General features: G+C 34.2%; 2 protein-coding genes across 2 annotated transcripts; one reads left to right on the top strand and one right to left on the bottom strand.

Moving 5' to 3' along the window:
• Positions 1–1,518: 1,518 nt before the first annotated feature.
• On the bottom strand, positions 1,519–22,802 carry LOC136821228 (uncharacterized). The gene is made up of 10 exons (XM_067077460.1): positions 22,708–22,802; positions 22,429–22,477; positions 21,957–22,048; positions 21,609–21,693; positions 21,302–21,372; positions 20,786–20,840; positions 20,364–20,491; positions 5,273–5,368; positions 1,623–1,686; positions 1,519–1,524 (listed from the first exon to the last, which is right to left on the bottom strand). The coding sequence occupies exons 1-10, from the start codon at positions 22,776–22,778 to the stop codon at positions 1,519–1,521; spliced, it is 717 nt and encodes a 238-aa protein (XP_066933561.1). The 5' UTR covers positions 22,779–22,802.
• On the top strand, positions 14,822–16,178 carry LOC136821268 (melatonin receptor type 1B-B-like). The gene has a single exon (XM_067077497.1). The coding sequence runs from the start codon at positions 14,880–14,882 to the stop codon at positions 15,903–15,905; it is 1,026 nt and encodes a 341-aa protein (XP_066933598.1). The 5' UTR covers positions 14,822–14,879; the 3' UTR covers positions 15,906–16,178.

Genomic DNA, 22,802 nt, shown 5'->3' with positions numbered 1-22,802 from the left:
ATGTATATTGATGGCACTCGAGAGTATAGCAAGCGTAGAACGCCTAAAGATGCTAACATCATTGGCAATGTCTTCGTGGCAAATCTTTGACCTTTTTAATACTAGTCAATTTACGTCATCATATTTGTCACATGAGGTCTAAAAAATCGCCTTTAAAAGGGTCAGTGTAAAATGAGCTAGTAAACTTTTGTGACGTCTTTTCGGACTGAGGCTTTAAAGTTTCGAGCATCGTGCCTCATCTTTTTTATTATGTTTAGCAAAATACACTACTTTTAGTAATGAGACGATCTTGTACGAAATTGTACGAAAGATAGGGTGTAAATTTTAAAATACAATAATGTGCAAAAAAATCTCCCCATTTCATATCTTCACCGGCTTTATTCTAATTAAGATTTAACAAGCCAAGTTTCGGAAAACATCACAGTAATAGCTTCATGAAGCTTTGTAAGTGATATCCGAGATTCTGTCGAGCGGAAAATTGAAAATTAGAATGTAGACAGTACCTGACTCCTATAAGGATTTTTTATATTTTTATGACGTTTTTTGAAATACTCTCAAACAGAAGTTTTTAATAAATTAATATGTAGACAGTATCCGTGACACCTATTAGGCCTTCTTCAAGTTTAGAAAAGCATTAACAATCCATTATTATGTAGTATTTAGTCATTTGGTTTTCTGTTACTAGTTTCGTGGGTATAAGTTCGAGATTCGAAAACGATTGACCTCAAATTTGAACTTACTCATAAAATCTAATACTGTAACTTACAGTGTTCACAACTTCAAACAGCCGTATTTTTTTGTTATACATCTTTGAGTAGCAGACTTGTTGTAGTACTTTTTTTGCTTAGAATTTCAAGCCTTTTTTTGATGGTTTAATCGATTCTGTTCGTCAATTTTTTTGCCCTTAACTTATTTTTTCCACGTTTTGCCTTAACTTTAAACAGTTTTGTATGTATAATGTCAGTCTTTGGCACGTAATTTTTTTCTCCAGGCATTACAAGCCCCCCCCCTCCTTTCGCGGAATTAAAAATTCGTGTACGAAAGAGAAACTGCGGGAAAATCAGAAAACGCTTTCTTATACCTAAGACAAGAACTAGTGAATTTATTCGGATGCTTGACTGTCTTAAATTTTTTCGTTTGTTCTATACTTGAATGTTCTATGCTTCTGATGTTTTTTTAATTTACTTTATTAAGGGCTCAAAAGGAGCTCAAAACCGTATTTTCCAGGTGATTTTCTGAAATCTAAGCCTCAATTTGTTCTCGAATCATATTTGCCAAATTTAAATCCTGTCCTTAGGAAATTGTCTCAAAAACAAACATATTGAAGATTTTATGGTCAATTGTTTAAAAAGAAAATCCCGTATAATTGTAATGGTATTTTTTGGCGAGAATTAAGTCCTTTAATATAGGTCAAGTTATTCTCGTTATAAAAACATAAAGGCTTCCAAGGCAAAATAATTAAGAACTAAGGCTTTGTGGGCACTCAAAATGCTTAATAAGAACAATTCAGTGACCATTTTAAGACTAAAACAAACAAGTTAAGAACATTCAGATTTTGACGCCCTCACAAAGAAAACCTGTCGTCTAATAAACAAAGAAAAAAAGAGAGAAAGGAAACTTACAAGTCGGATGCCGTCGCCTTTAGTGAGGTTGTACTTTGCAGACGTTACGTGAACTGACGTTGGACTGTAAAGAAGAAAGGTCATCTTCATTTTTAGAATTATTTTCGTAGAAGAAACATTTCATAAAGATTTATATTTTAAATTTCATTTCTTATTTTCTTTGATTTTTTTTTTCATTCTCAAGATCGACTTTGCTCTTGATTTTTTATCTGTTAATAAAACATACAGCGAATACGTAACTATACATAACTCGAAAACGCACGGGGAACGAAAAATTGTTTGAGTTATGGAGTAAGGTTTATAAGATATTGTTAACTGAAGGGACCTTAAAACTTGCTCGAGTTAAGGAGACATTCGAGCTATAGAGTTTCGAGTTAAAGAGACTCCACTATACATGTTATTCACCGTTAGCACAAAAGAAAACGATCCAAATCCTTCTCTCAAAAAATACAGCAATTTTTTAACACTTTAGATCAATTTAAGACTTTTGTGCAAAATTAAATACAATATCGTGCAGACATATGATATTTGCTGATGAATCGGGAAATAAAATAAACGCAAATATTTTTATTATATCCTATTTTCCGAAAAAAAGTCTTTTTTTTTAGCGAAAAAAGGCAAGTTTCAGCTATTTTACGCTCAAACGTCAAGTCAAATCGACATGGAGTACCTAGTTGAAAGTTTTTGGATGAAATTAAATCCGCTAAAGAATTCGTCTCTAATTGACATGTAAGATACACTCCTGAGTCGTTCAAGTATAGCTACTATAAAACAACAGCTCTTTTGTTAGTTGGAGAATAGATCGAAGCAAGTATTTGCTATAGTTGTATACCATAATATTTGCACAAAGGGAGTTTTCTTGCAAAAATTTTAAAAACCGCAAATGGTTTTAAGTGTCCTAACTTAAATTTGGAAAGTAGAGTTTTAACATGAGACGTATGACTTTAAGAGTCTGAGGATGCAAAAGATTTTGAATGGTCCAACTAGGCTGAGAATAATTTAGACTAGAAGCCATTCAACCCCTCCAAAATTGAAATAACCGATTAAATAAGTAGAAATGCTGAAAATGTCATTCTCTCCTGAACTTTGAATCCTGCAAAACGCTAAAAATGCTCAGGAATGAACTGACCAACACTGTACCACACAATTGGCGCTATCTCTTAGCTTATGAGTACCTATTAAAGTGTCCGGCTAAGGTTCGAATAGTTCTTTAAGTTTTGCGCAAAATTCAAATTTAAAATTTAACTCTATAGAGTCCGCATAGAAAAGCGTATACGACAAAAAAATATATTTTTCTATGGGCCCGACCTACGCTCTTTCGAAATTGAAAAAATAATAGCATCAAATTTCCAAGGTTGCAAATGTTACTAATTGCAGCAGTTGTGACCGAAAAATCTCTTAATACATTTCGTCATAAGTATGAATTCAATTTCGAATACATTTCAAGGTTCAATGCAAAATTCATAAACTAATATTTTGTACATTTTATGTTATTATTCGACCAAACAACCCATAATTTTCTGGGGAGCTATCTCCCCGTTGAACAACTTATTCAATTTCTTTCACAAAATTCGATCCAAATCGAGATAAATTAATTTGGTTTTACATTAAATTGAGACTGATGTTCTTATAAATAAATTAGTCTTGTTAAGAATGTTGCATATTATATTCAAGTGAGAAGTTTGTTGTTTTCGAATTCTCTTTCCTTGGTTTTTTTAATCAATAAATTTCGTTTTAAAACCAACCTTATGGTTTTTGCACATGTTTCTCTGATTTTTTTCCACGCTCAGTTTTGACTGGTGTAGTAGTTTTTTTTATAAGAAAATCTAAAATTTTTGAAGCCTTCAGATGTTTTTAACTTTTTGAGTTGTAAGCCTAAAATTGTTTTTAACATTTTCTTATTTTCGGACATTTTGTGAGCGTTTTTGGCCATTTTCCTAAGAAATCAGGTATTTTAAAGCCCCCAAAGCCTTAAAATGTTCTTAACTTGTTCTTAATATTTTGGCTTATGTTCTTATATAGTTTGTTCTTATAAAAAAACGTGTAGAGACCTTTTTTCTTCGTGCAAAAACACATAAAGATTACTTTCGATAACCGAAAAACAAAATTATAATCATTGTTTTATACTTATCGACTTATCCATGAAGGGGAATTATTTTAAGGTTTAGAGCCAAGCCTCTTTCAGTTCAAACTTTGATAAAATCAGGAAAGATAAGGAAAGCACATTGTAGGATTTAAAGAGAGAAAATCATTAAAACACTAAAAAAATAAGGTGTATGTGTTGTGCGCAGATTTGTAATACTTTCTGCGCAGATTTGTAATACCTGCGCAGAATTGTAATACTTTTCTGCGCAGATTTGTAATACCTGCGCAGAATTGTAATACTTTTCTGCGCAGATTTGTAATTTGGAATTGATATTTTCATTGGTAACCAAATTCTATTCTGCGAACAAAATGCATTAAAAAAGACTTAGAAAATAATACCCAAATAAAGTTGTGATTATTGAGCACATCGAATAAATAATCAATTAATATTTCTTTTCTAAGCAGTGCTTTTATGAGAAATTTATCTGGTAATATAAAAACTGTTTATGACAATAGCGCGGACATAATTTTTTATAAGAACTGCTTTTATAAGAAACTAATCAATAACTCATAAAATAAAAATTATTTCTTGTCGGTAATTGTTTATTTCAAAGTAAACAAGTTACGGAGAATAACATGAACATATTTATTTTTATAAGCACTTTATTATGAAAAAAACAATTAATGATACAAAAATATTTTTGTCAACATTTTATCATTTCAAGAGGTAGTACCAAAATTGATGAACAATTTATAAGATGATGTGATAAGAAAATATTGATTTGCTCTAAAACCACCTTCTACCTAGCTAGGAAACCTGTCCCCTCTGACTGGATTTCTTTTATAACCTTTCATAGCACCTGCATTACATTCCAGCATGATATCTAAAGCGAAATTATTTTGAGTTAACTTTCTTTCAAAAAGAGTTTGATGGTTGAAGCTTCGGTATGTTTTTTCTTGTTGTTAGATAGAAAAGATTCATTAAGATGAAAAAAAATATGATTGGAACAATTTCCATTAGATTAAAAGATATTGATTCGTTTCTTATAAAGTTGATGCTTATAGGAAAAATGAAAATATTGAAATTGTATTCAAAATCCCATGTTTGTATTGAAAGAACCAACTGCCAAAAACCAATTTCCATTAGATTGAAAGATATTGATTCGTTTCTTATAAAGTTAATGCTTATAAGAAAAATGAAAATATTGAAATTACTCAAAAGCCCATGTTTGTATTGAAAGAATCAACTGCCGAAAGCCAATTTTCATTAGATTAAAATATATTGATTCGTATCTTATAAAGTTAATGTACTTTAATCACCTTTGTGTGATTTTCTGATTATTTTCTAAGCCTTTTTTTCGAAACTTTTCTTCGTGGGAAACATATGCCCTCGAAGTAAAAATCTAAATTCCAAATTACAAATCTGCGCAGAGAAGTATTACATTTCTGCGCAGCTCAAGTATTACAAATCTGCACAGGTATTACAAATCTGCGCAAGTATTACAAATCTGCGCACAACAGTATGTACATAAATCTTGATTCGATTGAAATGGACTTGGACTTACCTGATTAAGCAGAAATTATAATGTAAATTAAACTTGGAAGAAACATGAAGGTAAAAATCACTGTTTTGGTTTTCATCAGTTTCCACAAGCCAAGCCCTAGAAATGAAGAATGTTGGACTTGGATAAATTTCAAACATTTAAACAAGACTTTTGATTTAAACCACATGTTTTTTTCTTTCCGTTTTTTTTTAAAGAGATTGAGCTTGGTTGGAGCTTGGAGGTTAATAGTTTCGTTGAACATATAAACGACTGGACTTATATCTTCTATTGTGTCCTTGAAACGAGGTTCGTTGTCGCCTGTATTTCAAGTTTGGTATAAAAAATCCGACAAAATTATGTCACAATTTTATTCCTTTGAATCATTTAGTTCAAAGGATTGATAGAGCTTGAACATTACTCGTAATTCACAAAAAAATGTTCTCTAATTTTTTTATAAATTTACAATATTTTTCAACGCTGAAAATTTTTATGATTTTAACATGGCGGCAACGAAGCTAGCATGGCTTTCTACAAAAATACAAAGGAGATGGATGTCCAGTCGTTTATATTTTCATGGATATAGCGAGTTTCTACATTCTTTAGGGCAATTTTTTTAGGGGCCAGCCACCATATTGAGAAACAAGGCGGATAAGCATTAAGTACATAGTATTGTTTGATTTAAAGCTCTTTATCATTATTAGGAAAACGGTAATAAAAGGGAATTAGCGAAAGGTGGGATAATCTAAAGTACCTTATGACAGTGCTCAAAAACTTATATATGTAAGGGCAAAAAAGTACACTTAAAGCTTAGATTTAAACAATGATAAAAAAGTATTATTTTGTTCTTTTTTACTTTTTCTACAATCGGCTTCGCCTCGTTGAATATTACATCACCTCGGGTTAATAAATCTCCATAACCAACTTTTACCTATTGAATATCTTATTATTGTATAGTACAAATACGAGACCACGTGCAACAAAGGGGTCTGGTAAGCAAGAGATCATGTCTTGTACAATTTTATAGTTAGAAATGTTTTCTCTTCACTTGCAATGTACAACAACTTATCAGGAAAATAAAGCTTTATCTTTTAAATGACCGTTCGATTATTTTTTCGAATGTTATGATGTCGATTTCATTCATCAAAAAATAGGAGAGAAAAAAGAAGGTAAACAAAGATCTGAAGCTGATAACATTTCTAACAATCAGATCTCGATCTTGACCGATGCAAATAGTGAGCCTCAGTCTGAATCCAAAGCTCCTTGTAGTTGTAGTTGCAACTCTGTTCCTACTCCTGTTTCTCAAAATTGTGCTCAAGTTTCTTCACGTAGCGTTTTGTTGCAGACTGCAACTAGTGAGATCTTTGGTTCCAGTTGTCACAACAGTGTGAAAAAAAGATTGTTGTTCGACACTGGAAGCCAAAGAAGCTACATTACGACAGAGTTAAAAGACCGTTTAAAATTAAAGTGCGTGAGAAAAGAGAATGTAGTGATCAAGACTTTTGGAAATTTGAATAATGCGGAAATCAAACGTTTGGAAGTTGTTCGATTCAAAGTGAAACATCGGAAGTCTTCTAAATACGTTTTAGTTGAAGCTCTTTGTGTTCCAGACATTTGTAGCCCGATTGCAAACCAGAAGTTGGATTGTGCAAAGAAGTTGAATGAATTCTCTGATTTGGTGTTTGCAGATATTTCCGAGGAGTTTGACTTGAGTATAGGTGTATTGGTTGGTATCGATTTTTATTTTCGCTTTTTTACTGGTAAGAGACGTGAGAGCAAGGAAGGTGTCGTGGCTTGTGAATCTTCACTTGGTTGGATTTTGAGTGGATCTGTTGTTTTCAAAGGTTTGACTGAAGTGACTTATAGTCATCAAATGAGAGTTGAGGTACAAACTGTTGATCCACTTGATGCCAAGTTCCATAAGTTTTGGCAGATAGAGGAGGCAGAGAGTGCCGAGGATAACTCAGTGATTAACCAATTTACCAAAGACATTTACCATGATGGTACTAGGTATGTCGCGAAACTGTCTTTCAAGCCTGACCACGAGAGTGTGCCTGTGTGAAACGTCTGGAATCCCTTAATTCGCGTCTCGATCGTCTTGGTATCAATGCTGACTACGAGAAAAATTTTATTGATTATGAGAAAGACGGAATTATCGAACGTGTGCCCGAGGCGCAGATTGCGAAAGAGGAGGGTACCGTTCATTACATTCCCCATAGACCAGTTATCCGTGAAGACAAGGTCACCACTAAGATAAGGCCCGTGCTTGATGCTTCTTGTTCTGTCAATGGTGTATCCTTGAATGATTGCCTTTATCCTGGTCCAAATTTACTTGCTAAGATTTTTGACATTTTACTAAGTTTTAGAATGAACAAGATTGGTATTTTAGCTGATATCAAGCAAGCTTTCTTGAATATCAGCATCCATCCTGATCATAGAGATTTTTTGAGATTTCTCTGGAGAGACCCTTCGTCCTCTGATAGAGAAGTCGTTGTCTATCGTTTTTTGAGAGTTGTTTTTGGTTTGACGTCTAGTCCTTTTTTACTCAATGGTACGATTCGTCAACACATGTCGAAGTACCTCGAGTCTGACAAAGCTTTTGTTGAACAATTTTTATCTGATTTGTATGTCGATGACATAACCACTGGTACTGATACCGTGGAAAGTGGTAAGATTTTCTGTGAAAAAGCACTTTCTAGTATGTCTGATGCAAGACTTCAGTTAAGGAAATGGACTTCCAATGACGCTGAACTGCAAGAATTTTTCTCATCTAAAGAACCACCGTTACAACCCAAGTGTATTGAAGATGATAGCTCTTTTGCTCAATCCCAATTTCAATCTCAGGATGAATGCAAAAGGGTACTTGGTGTTGAGTGGGACATTTCCAAAGATGTATTTGTCTTTAGGTTTGATTCATTTCTGGAAAAGGGTCGAACGATAACCTTAACTAAGAGAACCATTTTGAGTCTTGCTGCTTCTATTTACGACCCTTTAGGAATTTTGACTCCTATCACTGCTAGAGTGAAGACTATTTTTCAGCTTGTTTGCAAAGTTAAGTGTGGTTGGGACGACAAGGTTCCATCAGACATAGCTTGTGCTTGGTATGTTTTTTTAGACGCTTTGGAAAGTGTGAAGATTGTTGAAATTGATAGATTTGCTTTTGTTTCCTGCAACAGTGATACTTTGAGAGTTGAGTTGCATGGATTTTGTGATAATTCTGAGATTCTTTATTGTAGTGTTGTTTATTTGAGAGTGATTTCCGAGACTGGGATCAGTATTTTCTTTTTGACTTCGAAAAGTAAGGTTGCTCCTTTGAAAAAGGTGACGATTCCTAGACTTGAACTTCTTAGTTGTGTGTTGTTGAGTGATTTGTTGAATAATGTTAGATCTGCTCTCTCCGGTCGTATTTCTGTTGATGCTACTCGATGTTGGTCTGATTCAAAGGTTGCCTTGTGCTGGATAAAAGGGAATAGAAAGACTTAGAAGCTTTGGGTTGAGAACCGTGTAGTGTCTGCAAGAAAGGTTGTTCAGAAGGAGGATTGGCATCACATCCCTGGAAAGGATAATCCTGCGGATATCCCTACAAGGATGGTTCCTCAGTTTAAAGACGCTTTTTGTGAGAAATGGTTTAAAGGACCGGAGATACTCTTTGACGAAGATAAGCTTTCTTCTTTTCTTTCTAACGAATCTTCTCTTCTCGACACTGATAAGTCTGACGTTCTTTCTGAAGCTCGGAATCGTTTTGTTGACTTTGATGGTCGTTCTTCTTATGATCCTTTTGAGTGCAAGGATGAAGTTTCTTTTCTTTTTACGACTGACAAATCTGACAATGAGATCAGCCTGAGCAAAATCATTGATGTTGGTAGATACAGCACCTTACAAAAATTGATTAAAGTTACCGCACTTGTATACCGCTTCGTCTCCAACATCAAAGCTAAATGCAACAATGGTCATGTTATCAAAGATGTCATTTCATCTGAAGAACAAGAAGCTGCTCTTACCAACTGGATCAAGGAGGAACAACGCCTAATGAAGTCCATCCCAACATATCGAAAGCTGACGAAATCACTTGGTGTCTTCGAGAAAGACGATTTATTACGTGTCCGTGGTCGTTTTGACAATGCTGATATCACCACAGACCAAAAGCATCCAATATTGATTCGCAACGCCACCAGTCCGTCCACGAAGCTTGTCATTTGGAATTCACACGAACGGACAAAGCATCAGGGGAGTGATTCAACACTGGCCGACGTTCGAAGAAGATATTGGATTGTGCAAGGAAGAAAAGCCGTGAAGAACACCATCAGACAATGTGTCGTATGTATTCGTTTTCAAGGTAGAACATTGCGTTCACCTCCAACACCGGACTGATTTTCACGAACGTTCATTTAATTCTGTTGGCATGGATTTTGCAGGTCCCCTTTATTTTAGAAATTTTTTAGATAATGATAAAACCAAAAAGGACAGTCTGAAATGTTACATTCTTCTCCTTACGTGTGCTACTACTCGAGCAGTCCATTTAGAGTTGGTACCGGACTTGTCAAAAGAATCGTTCATCCGTGCATTCAAACGTTTCGTCGCCCGAAGGGGTACATAGTGTGCAAGGGGGTTCCAGGTCCCACCTGAAAATTCAGGTCCCACCTTATCCTAAAATTCCCACCTTCAGCCCAGACTCCCAGATCCCAGCTAAAAACAAAAAAAATATACTAATTCGAGGAACAAAACAAAACTTCTTTACCATAATATGAATAGATGCAATATATTACATATGTTTAACTTTCCATTTGCCTATGACCTACATTAGGGGTAGAACAGGGGGGGTCCATGTACAATACAGCGGCATGTATCAGTACTTTGTAGCAAATTTCGATTTTAAACACCCCCCACCCCTATAGTACAAAATGTACAAAATACTAGCCAGCAAACTCCCAAAAACACCCCAACACCCCCTATATTTTACAACATACTATCCAGTACTATCCAGCAAACTCACAAATACACCCTGACACCCCCTGTATAATACAATATACTATCAAGCAAACTGCCAAATATACCCCAACACACCCTTACATAGTGCAATATACTATCCAGAAAACTAACAAATATACCCTTACACCTCTTCATAAAATAAAAATTTTAAGCCAAAAAAATTGAAACTTTGGGGCAAGTTTTTTATTCTTCCCATAAAAAAAATTTCAAAAAATTTTCTCGAAAATTGACAAAAACAATTGAGAATTTTGAAAGATTTCCGGCAAAAATCTAAAATAAATTACAATTTGATTTGATTTTGGCTTTTTAGTACACAAATACTAAGCAGAAAATCCGAAATTTGACCCTGACACCCCTGTATAGTACAATGTATACTAAACAGCAAATCAGAAATTTGACCCTGATACCCCCATGTATAGTGCACAAGTACTAAACAGCAAAATTTTTTTGAAAACACCCACCCACCCCATGATGCATGCCGCTTTTTTGTACATGGACCCTCCCCTGGGTAGAAACCAATCAAGTAGTCAGACGGCTTAGAAGTAAGTGTGAGTCGTTAGATATAAGTTTGGCATGAAATTATGGCTAATCCTCGAATAAAAAGTTTTGGGGAAAATTTGTCCCGATAACTACAATATTAGTATAAATAAGTGAGGATTCGCCTACAACCATAACTGCAGGGAGGGAGGGAGGTAAAATATCTCATCCTGTCAGCTTTCAGTTAGAGTGTCGACTTGAACAGGGAGATGTGATGGCCATTTTGAACATGACGTCACATGGCTATTAGCAAAGTAGACTCAGTTGGCGGAGGGCGGCCACCCAGCCATTCGAACACTGTATATAGCGCTTTTCAAACAAAAGTTAAACCGCAATTTAACCTGTGTTAAATCCAAAATATATTAATATGTCTATTATATACATTTATGAAATACATAAAAAAAATATATCATAAAGTCATAAAATCTGAAAATAAGAAATTTTACTTTAACTTTTTCCAAAACACCCAAAGTCCCACCTAAAGAAATTAACTCCCACCTTAACTTGTTTCTCCCACCTAAAACCTGGAAAACCCCAAATCCCACCTGAAAATTTTCGACCCAAATCAGCAAAACCCCCCCCACTATTCTGGGGGGGGGTGCACACTATGGGGTACGCCTTCGCTTGTTATTAGTGACAATGCAAAAACATTCCGTTCGTCTACCGTCAAAAGATTTATGACATCGCTCAACATTAAACAACGTTTTATTCTTCCAGCTTCTCCTTGGTGGGGAGGATTTTATGAGAGACTGGTGAGATCTGTTAAATCCTCACTTAAAAAGATTTTAGGACTTTCTTTCCTTACTTATGAAGAACTTGAGACCGTGCTGATTGAAATTGAAAGCTCCATCAACACGCGGCCACTAACCTACGTTAACGAGGATGATACCGAAACCATCATCACTCCTAATCATCTTATTTTTGGAACTGACATTCATGATAATTTTTCTTTTGTTTCTGCGAACACTTTCGTTCCAGTTAAACGTCTTCGTCACTTACATAAAATTTTAGAACATTTCCGTAACCGTTTTTCGTCGATTTATATAAATGAACTCCGTCAATCACATATGTACAGAGAGATCAACAAACCAGATAAACGTAAACTCGTCGTCGGAGACATAGTTTTGGTCGAAGACGACACACACCTTCCGAGATCAAGATGGCCCATCGCTAAAGTTGAAGAACTTGTCAGTGGAAAAGATGGCAACATCCGCGGTGCAAAGTTATCTACCGTCACCAAGAATGGAAAACGAGGATCCATTCACCGCCCACTGGCCAAAATCATTCCTTTTGAAATCGTCGATAACCATCAACAGACGCCTGAGACACCTGTTTCACCCTCCGCTATCGAACCAGCTCAAATGGTTGAAAACTGTGAGAAAGTAGTACATAATCGGGGGAGAACCAGTAGGAGAAAGGCTGCAATCGAGAACAGAACCTGCGAAGATTACGAAATCAATACCTTTGAAACTTTTATTTCTTTGGTCGCTGAGGATGTAAAAACCTCACTTTTTACAGTTATTTTTTCTTATAAATAATTTTCTACTTTTTCTTTATTTTTGGCACGCGCCGTAAGCGCTCGCTTCGATGTACTTAATTTTCTTATTATTTAATTGGTAGTTTATCACGTGACTTTTGTGACTTATTTTTATTGGCTAATTTTTCACTTATAACGGCCTCGTGTTTAGAAGGTCGCTCTCTTATTTCAGTATTTTATAGAAGATAAGGTGCATCATGAAATTTATTGAAGATATTGTTTGAAGTGACTATCCTGATTTTCCTGAAAGGAATTAACATAAATTTCCGTTTTTACACTAGCTATTTTTCGAGATGGTGATAAACCAGTTATCACACTTTTACTAGTACAACATTGGATACATTTTTCTCGTGCAGAGTTCAGTATATATTTAATATTACGAAAAATCTAACTCGAAAAATCTATCCCATATTGCACTCGGTACCGTGCGATAACTATTACTTATTTATTGTTAATTAGTTTAATTATAAACAGGCATACTTCAGACATCAGAAAATGCGGGAATGTTCTTAATTTTCTAAAATCGATTTCTAAAACCTGCTGTTAAGTTTTAAAGAAAAGTTTTCCGTCTCGGAGGGAGAATCAACATTACACGAAAATTGGTTCGTAAATTTGTGTTGAATTTTCCGGGTGAATTTTAAGACAGGAAAGCTGCTTTTCTTCATCCTTTGCGGACAAAGAACTTAAGGAAACTGCGGTGTTGTTTTTATATCTCGTTTCCCATTATCATGCATGGCCATAGACAGAGTAGGTGTGTAACTTTTAGACATTTTAAAGAGCGTCATTTTCATCATCAGTTTCCGAGGGAGGTAATCTCCCGGGGACATTTTATTTCCGGGAGGTAATTTTCATTTTTGTGAAAGTGAGTTCAAATTATGGAATATGGATATATTCGGGTCATAGAGATTCAAAGTTATGATTATTCAAAAGAATGTGGTTCGGGATGTGGTTGTTTAGCAAAGGCATGAAGGCCCAGCGAATAAAAATATGAACTGAACAAGACTTGAGTAACAGAGAGGATTTGAGCCTGGAGTCGCTAGTACAAGCCAAAGACGCCTTAGACTCTTCGGCTATCTCTTATTTGCAACAACGAGAAATAATTCATAATATTTAATTTTTTAATAGTTAATTGTATTTTCTCCTTTTATGTTTTTGACCAATAAAGAAGATTGCAATTGTTTTTTATTCTGTCGATCATGTTCTAAAGAGACATGTTTCAGCCAATCAAATCTTTCACAATATGTACTAGCCTGTGCTGTGCTTGAAAACGCGTATCGCCTAGTAAATTGTTACACGCTTGACACCGGGCAGAATGCTAATGAAAAACCCAGTACGCTAAAGCTAGCAGGGCCAAAAATTAAAAAGAATCCCCGGAGCAAGAAAAAAAGTCGGGCAGAAAGTCGGGCAGAAGTTCTGACCGCACAGGCAGGTGAAAAGTTGAAGGGTGCTCAATGCTTTTATCGTGATTCACTGATTGAAAAACCTCCGATCCAATTTTTGCACGCGCGCTATCTTGAGGTCGAAAAATCCATGTCCATGTCCTGACAAAATTATTCATGCGTACAAGTATGTTTTTAACTACTGAATGTTTTTAAGAGATGTTTACCTCTTATTTATTGCTGATTCACGATTCATAATAGTATAAGTTGAAATCAATCTAGGTAACGTCAAAGCAGTACCTTATTTGCAGGGGATGTTACTAGGCAGGTTGTTTTTTCAACAGCTTTATCGTAGAAATATTTGAATTCATGTTTAATAACATGAAGTTAATATATTCGTGTTTTAAGGGACATTTTTATTATAAAGTGATTCAGAAATGTCCGTTTCTCGCTTTTGATGAACGGGATTTATAGGCCATGACCAGTTTGATTTATTTTTAGCTTCTTAAAAGTTTAAACCATCCACAGGTCACGGTATAGTAGTCTAAAATCAAAATTTTGGCCCTTTTTACGCCGGCCCTTATTACGCCACGAGCCCAAAAATAACGCCAATAAGGGCCGGCGTAAAAAGGGCCAATAAGGTAGTTTTTTACGAGAGTGTGTCCTTTATGTCACGGAAAACCTATGAAAAACACCTTCGTTGATTTAAATGAAAGATTAATTGAGAAGTTTCGTATCTGATGAGTATACTTTTATAGAAGCATGAGGTTAGTTAGTCAAAATAAAAGATCTAAAATTAAAGTCAAGACATTTTTTCACTATTCTTATTCATTGGAAGGATAAAGTGGTTTTCCTTTTTAAGGAAAGTTTTACGTCTTATGGCTGGGAAAGGGAAGCGTGGGGATTAAGCTATTTCTTTTTTTTTGTTCCAAATCAATATCACTAAGTGAAAAATGAAATCAACTTCACTAAGTGAAATATGAAAAACAATAGTTATAGTTATAAGTAGTTCAACAATTGAAAGTGCTGATTTTCAGAATAAAGTATACTGTTTTTCGAACGTTATGAAATCAAATATGGTTTTGAAAAATAAGATGTGACGGTGAATCTTTTTAACAATTTACTCGATGATTTACTTTTCGTTTTAGATAAAAAAAAAACACAAAGAAAAAAGGTTTCACTAAAGAAAATGGAGGATTTCTTCTTGTGGCACAATAGACTACTTCTCCCTTTATTTCTTATTGGAATTCTGGGTAATTGCATTATCATCATTTATTTCATACGAATCAACAAAAACAAACTAAGGCAAATGAGTGTGTATCATTTCTTAGTTATTTCGTTGGCGATTGTGGATCTACTCATCTGCTTGACTACCCCTGTTATGCGATATTATGACACTCAACCACAATGGCATTTAGATGAATTCGCATGTAAATTTATACGGCCGTTAAGTTATTACGTGTTACCGTATATCTCGTGTTGGATCATCGTTGTCTTATCGTATGAACGATATCAGACGATTGTTAACCCATTTGGTAAACGTACCAGTAAAAGAGCATGTCTCCTTACAATGTGTTTTCTCTCAATTGTTTTTCTGGGTATGTTTACAGATTTTTTTGTCGGTAACAAGTTAGAGAATCGCAAATGTTACGCCGTCCCTGACTCTTATGGCCGAACAGGAAATGTGGTTTTTACGATTCTGGAACGGCTTTTTGATTGTTTTTTACCGACATGCATCATGACCGTTTGTTATCAAAGGATTATGTGTAGTTTCAAACGTCAAGACAGAAGAGCAAGCTGTAAGACTTCGCTCAAACGAAAACAAACAGCCCTCCGAACTTTGAAATACTTAATAATTGTTTATGTGGTATTTGTTTTCCCAGGGCGTATATTTGGAACAGTCGTCTATCTTTTTTCTTTATACAACGAAGCTTGGTTTCAAGAATATTTAGGTACTTTGACTCCGATTTATTTCACACTGTTATTTATGTGCAGTTTCAACAATATGGTAAATGTCTTTGTTTTTATATGGCTTGTACCTGAATTCCGAAAATTTGTAAAGAATCCATGTGGTGATTATACTAGAAAAGCAGGGAAACACGACACTACATGGACACCAAGAATGACTATGAGGAGAAAACCAGACAGCCCACATTGTAAAAAACTATTAATGACACAAACAAGCATCTCAAATGAATATGTTGATAATCTTTGAAGACCTTCGTTATTGTTGCCACACAATTTATGTGGGAATTAAAAATACGTACTTTAATTGAATGGAATAAGTTTTCGCAGGGATTAAATTTCACGGATTCGGGTGTTAACCCCGAAATTAAGTCACATTATGAATTTGGAAAGGGCCCATCCGCAAAATTAAATTCCAACTAAAAATTAGCATTTTCTTTTTTTGTGAATCGACGAAATTTCTTAATAGTTCTTTTCTTTATTTTTTGATAAAGAATGAAAGAATATAATTTTGTAATCATAGAACAATGTATGTATAATCTAATGGATATGGATAATCTATCTAATATAGACAATTTATGTATGCGACATTCATCATACTTCAGGGCAAGTTAATACGATTTAGTTACTAGTACCTGATAAAAAAGTCTTAAAAGAGGGGGTAAATTGTTGTTGTTTACTTTCTTATTCATTGTTGATTAGTTGAATGATAAACAGGCATACTTCAGACACAAATCATCTAAAATCAATTTCTAAAACCCGCCGTTAAGTTGCAATGAAAGTTTTCTATCTCAGACGGAAAATCAACATTACACAAAAAAAATTAGCATGGCTCGTAAATGTGAGAACGAAAAGCTTCTTTTCTTCATCCTTTGTTGATACGGAAAAAAAACTTTAGGAAGTGCAGTCTTGTTTTTTATCTCGTTTCCTATTATCATGCATTAGTGACTCTACATGAAATAGGTTTGTAACACATTTTAAAGGGCGTCATTCTCATCATCAGTTTCCTTTTTGTGAAAGTGAATTCGGATTGTGGAGAGGTTCGGGTCATAGAGATTCAAAGAATATGGTTATTCAAAAGAATATGGTTGTTTAGCAAGCGAAATGTCCCGACAAGACTATACTATCGTTTATTAAGAAAAGGTCGCACAATTATCCATGTCCTGACAAAATTATTCATGCGAACAAGACAGAAAAGAAATTGAAGAAAACAGAAAACTACAAAATTAAAAGATTTATGTTTTTAAGAGATGTTTACCTCTTATTTGTGGCTGATTCACGATTCATGAAAGTAAGTTGAAATCAATCTAGATACAGTAACGTCAAATCATTGCATAAAAGTATCTTTATTTGGAGGGGTTGTGACTAAGGTCACTATTATGGATTTTATTTCTTTAGGAAGGACACTCAAGCTTACTCAAAACATTGTGTTTTAGAATGAAATACAATTCCATAATGGCAGATTTTGGCCAATTTCTGGCCAAAATCATCTTAATTTTCTCAGAGTTTTTCCAGAACATTTTCAACACAAAAAGACTTCAGGACCACATTTGAAACCATTTTTTGAGATTCTAGCCTGAGAAAACTGAACTTTTACTTTAAAAAAATATTGCGTTTTATTGGGAAATGCAATTCCATAATGGCCGACTTTGGCAAATTTCTGACCAAAACCATTTTGGTTTTCCCAGAGTATTTCCAGAATACTTTCAACACCAAAAGATTTCAGGACCCCATTTGAAACCATTTTTGAGATTTTGGCCCAAGAAAACCAAGTTTTAGCTTGAAATATTGGCATTACCCGGAATCGGAGAAAATCAGCCTTTTTACCCTGAAATTGCAACATTGGGCGATCTCGCTAGGGTTATTTTGTCTTTTTATGTTGAATATAGTACAAGGCACCCTTTAGAAACCATTTTGACGATTTCCTGGCCTTTCAAGGCAGGCCTTAAAATGGTCTAAAATCTAGCAACTGCCAGAAAACTACGTCAGAATATTAATATGAAAATGAGTAAAATTCAGATGGGGATAGCTTTTTACGAACGTGTGTCCTTTGGAATCATCGTCACGGAAAAACCTATGAAAAACACCTACGTTGATTTGAATGAAAGGTTAAATGAGAAGTTTCATATCTGGATAAGTGGAATTTTATAGAAGCTTAAGGTTAGTTAGTCAAAATAAAAGATTTAAAATTAAAGTCAAGACATTTTTTCACTTTTTTAATTTGACGGCCTGTTGTTTTAAGAATTTCTTTCATACTTTTAAAGCAACCAGATGTGTTATTCTATAGAGTGAAGTTTTTATTAGGATTTGATTAGATTTTAAATTCTATAATTTTGAACTGGTTCAGCACGCTAACAAACAATATACTATCTTTGATTTGGTTTTTCGAGAAAGACGTTTTCATAAATAATGTCATGACCATGAGCAGCGCTTACCTCGTTATCAAACTGCTATGGTAATCGATTCCAAAGTTTACTCTATTTAAATCCTTTGCGCGCGCTGTTTTTTTTTGAAAAAGTTGAAATTTTTGAAACTTTAAAAAACTTTAAAAGTGCCATAAAAGCTTGTAGCCTTTGATTTAGAAGATGGTTTTGGTTGCATTGAAAAGCTATTTTCATACTCTTTCTAAAAGCATTTGGTTTATGCTCCTTTAAATCAGATGGTCAGGAGCTACGGCCTCAAGTCTGAGACTCAGTATTTTGGCCTGTTTTTAACGTATATACGCGTCCCTCATGGTCTAAAGGTTAACACTTAAATTTAATGTATTTAATCACCTTGGTAAAGGTTTCAAAACAAGACAGATGTTGCACTCATAATTTGTTCAATTTATGAAAAGGTTTTGGTTTAATCGATTTAAAGCACTGAATTTTAAGCTATTATAATATAGACGGTCAGTCTTTTTAACGATTTACTCAATGACTACTCTCGGGTACCTAATAGCCGGGGGGTTTGGAAAAGCGGGGGGGGGGGGGTTGGAATAAAAATGTCCTGGGTGGAAAACTTTTGAAAAGGAGGCTAATACAGCAGAATTAGGACAAAAGAGGGAACTTTCAGAAACATTTTCCCAAAAATCAATAAGGGGGGGGGGTTGGAATAAGAATGTCCTGGGTGGAAAATTTTCGAAAAATTAATTAGCGCGGGGGGGGGGACGGCTAAGGTACCCGAGAGTAATTCGATGATTTAAATTTACGTTTTAGATAAAAAAACATAGAGCAAAAAGGTTTCACTAAAGAAAATGGCTGAATTCCTCGTGTGGCACAATAGACTACTTCTCCCTTTATTTCTCATTGGAATTCTGGGTAATTGCATTATCATCATTTATTTCATTCGAATCAACAAAAACAAACTCAGGCAAATGAGTGTGTATCATTTCTTAGTTATTTCGTTGGCGGTTGTGGATCTTCTCATCTGCTTGACTACCCCTGTTATGCGATATTACGACACTCAACCACAATGGCATTTAGATGAATTCGCATGTAAATTTATACGGCCGTTAAGTTTTTACGTGTTACCGTATATCTCGTGTTGGATCATCGTTGTCTTATCGTATGAACGATATCAGACGATTGTTAACCCATTTGGTGAGCGTACCAGTAAAAGAACACGTCTCCTTGCAATGTGTTTTCTCTCAGCTGTTTTTCTGGGTATGTTTACAGATTTCTTTGTTGGTAACAAGTTTGAGAATCGCATATGTTACCCTGTACATTACTCTTACGACCGAACAGGAAATGTGGTTTTTACAATTGTGGAACGACTTTTTGATTGTTTTTTACCGACATGCATCATGACTGTTTGTTATCAAAGGATTCTGTGTAGTTTCAAACGTCAAGACAGAAGAGCAAGCTGTAAGACTTCGCTCAAACGAAAACAAACAGCCCTCCGAACTTTGAAATACTTAATAATTGTTTATGTGGTATTTGTTTTCCCAGGGCGTATATTTGGAACAGTGATCTATCTTTTTTCTTTATACAACGAAGCTTGGTTTCAAGAATATTTAGGTACTTTGACTCCGATTTATTTGACACTGTTATTTATGTGTAGTTTCAACAATATGGTGAATGTCTTTGTTTTTATATGGCTTGTACCTGAATTCCGAAAATTTGTAAAGAATCCATGTGGTGATTATACTAGAAAAGCAGGGAAACACGACAATACATGGACACCAAGAATGACTATAAGGATAAAAACAGACAGCCCACATTGTAAAAAACTATTAATGGCACAAACAAGCTTTTCCAATGAATATGTTGATAATCTTTGAATACCTTCGTTATTGTTTCCCCTCGTCTACAGTGCGTTCAATAAAAATAAACCAGTCAGTATTCTATCTAATACATTCAAGAGGACTAATAATTTTTTCCATATTTTCCTTTACACATTATCTTTTAATTTATTTGGAAATGAAAAATACGTATATTGAGTGGAATAAAAGAATTTAGGTCATATTGATGAAAATTTTGGAGAAATTAAACGCGTTGTCAATTTTGAATTTTCTTGACTTCTTGTTTAAACATACCTCTCGACCTGGGTAACTTTATGATAACTTCTAAGTTGTCGGGGTTAAATTAAAGACTGTATCAGACGGACACGTTTTTTTCTAGAAGTGTTCTGCTTGTCACTTTTTATGAATATCCCCCACGAATTATATCACGAGAAAGTGTTCTCGTAAAGATTTATTCCGTAGGCTAAAAGTTAATAATTTTGTTACCTTCCAGAGTCGTTGTATACAGGTTGTAATAACACGTTGTCTTGTTTGTTCAATGTGAAATATTTAGTTTCGATATGGGGTTCTTCACCCAACTTTTTGAAAACCAATTGGTCTGCATCTTTTATGTTCTGAAAAGAAAGCTATACAATTAAGTGTTTGAATGTCTTAGAAGTTTGGGAAAGATAGTAAACCTCAATGAAAATGCGCATTTTCCTAAATTTTCTTCTAATGCTTTTACCAAGTAAAAGTTGATAGCTGAATTGAATAGATTTTGTTATGAAAAAAATTATAATTTATAATATCATTCGAGAAATATTATTTGTACATTATACACATCCCACTTTAAGAAGAAATTTCGTACAGTGGAAAGTAAATTTTGATTTGAAAAATAACATTTTCAAAAAGGTATTATGCAAACTTACATAATTTGGTGATCTTTGAGTGATGTAAATTTTGAACATAATTTTTCCGCTAGTACTAAAACAAAAACAATAGAATTATAGAAGGCAAAAACCAATTTCTCCAATATGTGCAAGACAATTCCAAGAAAATGAAGTAGTAAAAATAAAAACAATTTTAAAACATGCATGAAATGTTAATATTCAATCATGAATGCCTCAGTAGAAATCATTTGAACTTTGATATAATTCAATATTTTAAGGGTCTTAACAGTACAAATTTGTAAACAAACTGTATGCAGCGGATACAAAATCAAAACAAATGTCACATGTCAAAATAAAAAATCAAACCAAATATGCCTAATTTTGATTGTTCAATTGTTATACAAGTTTGTTTTGGACACGTGATTTTAATTGTTCTCTTTAATGACGCGTGGTTCGCGCAATGTTTACATTTTACTACTTTAATGTCCCTTTAAGGGTCTTATTTGGTTGTTTCCATACCAAAACTGACTATTAAAAGGCGATCATCTATTTTACCTATTTGAAAGAATGTCTATGTTCCATTTGTAGCAGCGACGGGTTGGCTTCAGAAGTATGCTTTTAACTTCCTATAAAGAAATTATGGCGCAGTAATTAAGTTACTTTAAAAAGATAATAAGCCTAGATATGTTTACAAGAAATTTTTTAGAATGAACTCCGATTCTTTTGGCTTGTACATAACATCGATCAAAAAAATAGTTGCCAAGTTTATAGAAGCTTTCTCTAGAAATAATAAAAGGAGTTAGATATTGGTTAAAATTTACTATTTATAATCAACAATTTGTTGGAAAATCATAAAACTTACCTCGATAAAATCAGGGGTAGTTGAATTTCGATATCCAATAAAAACCTTACCAGGTTTCTTGCATGTCACTTCAGTAACTGGGCTACTAAAGACAAAAAATTAATTTCTTAATAAGAGAGCTAAAATGTGAAGGTTTATTTTAGAAAGATTATTCTGCCGTTGGGCAAAATTTCAAGGAACTGTCATTTTTAAGGTAAAAGATTAGTACCCTCCCACTTTAAGGTACGCTTCCACTGGGGACGAAACCAGAGCGCAAGCTTCATTTCTAATAAAAATATCTTTGTGCTAAAAAAGCTTGAAAGACTAAGGAAAATAAAAAAATGGAAACACATAAACACATAAATCAACCTTATTTGGTGAAAATTACATTCATTTGAGCTTGAGTACCAAGATAAGTTATGATTGGTCCACATACTGTTGTCTTCATAGGTTATCTTAAACTAAATGAGAGAAAAGTAAATTAATAAAATACAATGTTTAATAAAGATCAACTATTAGCAAAAAAAAATTACGCAATAACTTCTGATCAAAGATATTTTAAAGTGAATAACTCTCTGATATAATAAAACCTTAACTGAAGAAATTTTCGCAGAATTTAATTTTGTGGTTGAGAGAACTTTTTGTTTGCAAAATAGCCTATTTTCCCCAAAAAAGTACCAATTTCAGAGGTGATCTAGGCACTAGGTATGAAAAAGCAAAACAAGAGGACAGAGAAACAGTAACAGAAACAAGTGAAATGTTTAATCGCCAAAAAATGTACTTTTCAACAAAGAAAAGAAATGGAAACATTCAAATCAAAACAAACAAAAGTATTGCTTACTGGCATCAAGTTAATAGCATGGGCACTGTGGACATCCCTCAACTCCATTCTGTAAACAAAATAATATTGATAAATATTCCCAAATAAATAATGTGGTGTGAGCAGAACGGGGCAGGAAAAAATATTTCTTCAGTGTAAAAAAAGGTTTTCTACCTTGATACTCATTCGTGTTTCTTTTAGCCACACTCTTTGTAAGGAAAAGAAGACTCTGTGTCATAGATTTTGAGCTCCCTTTCCCAGATCCAAAAGTGACCCTACAGGAATATTAATTAAAATTACCTCCAAAAGTCATGTTCTTTGACCAATACACATAACAATATAGCGACAATCTTGCATACTTCCAAACTCATGTTATTATTGTATATTGTTTTTAT

This window comes from Clytia hemisphaerica, unplaced genomic scaffold (assembly GCF_902728285.1).
Source record: "Clytia hemisphaerica strain Z4C2 unplaced genomic scaffold, Clytia hemisphaerica genome assembly, whole genome shotgun sequence".
Lineage (NCBI taxonomy): Eukaryota > Metazoa > Cnidaria > Hydrozoa > Leptothecata > Clytiidae > Clytia > Clytia hemisphaerica.
The sequence above is the reverse complement of the archived record's forward strand: the minus strand, read 5'-3'. Positions and strand labels throughout refer to the sequence as shown.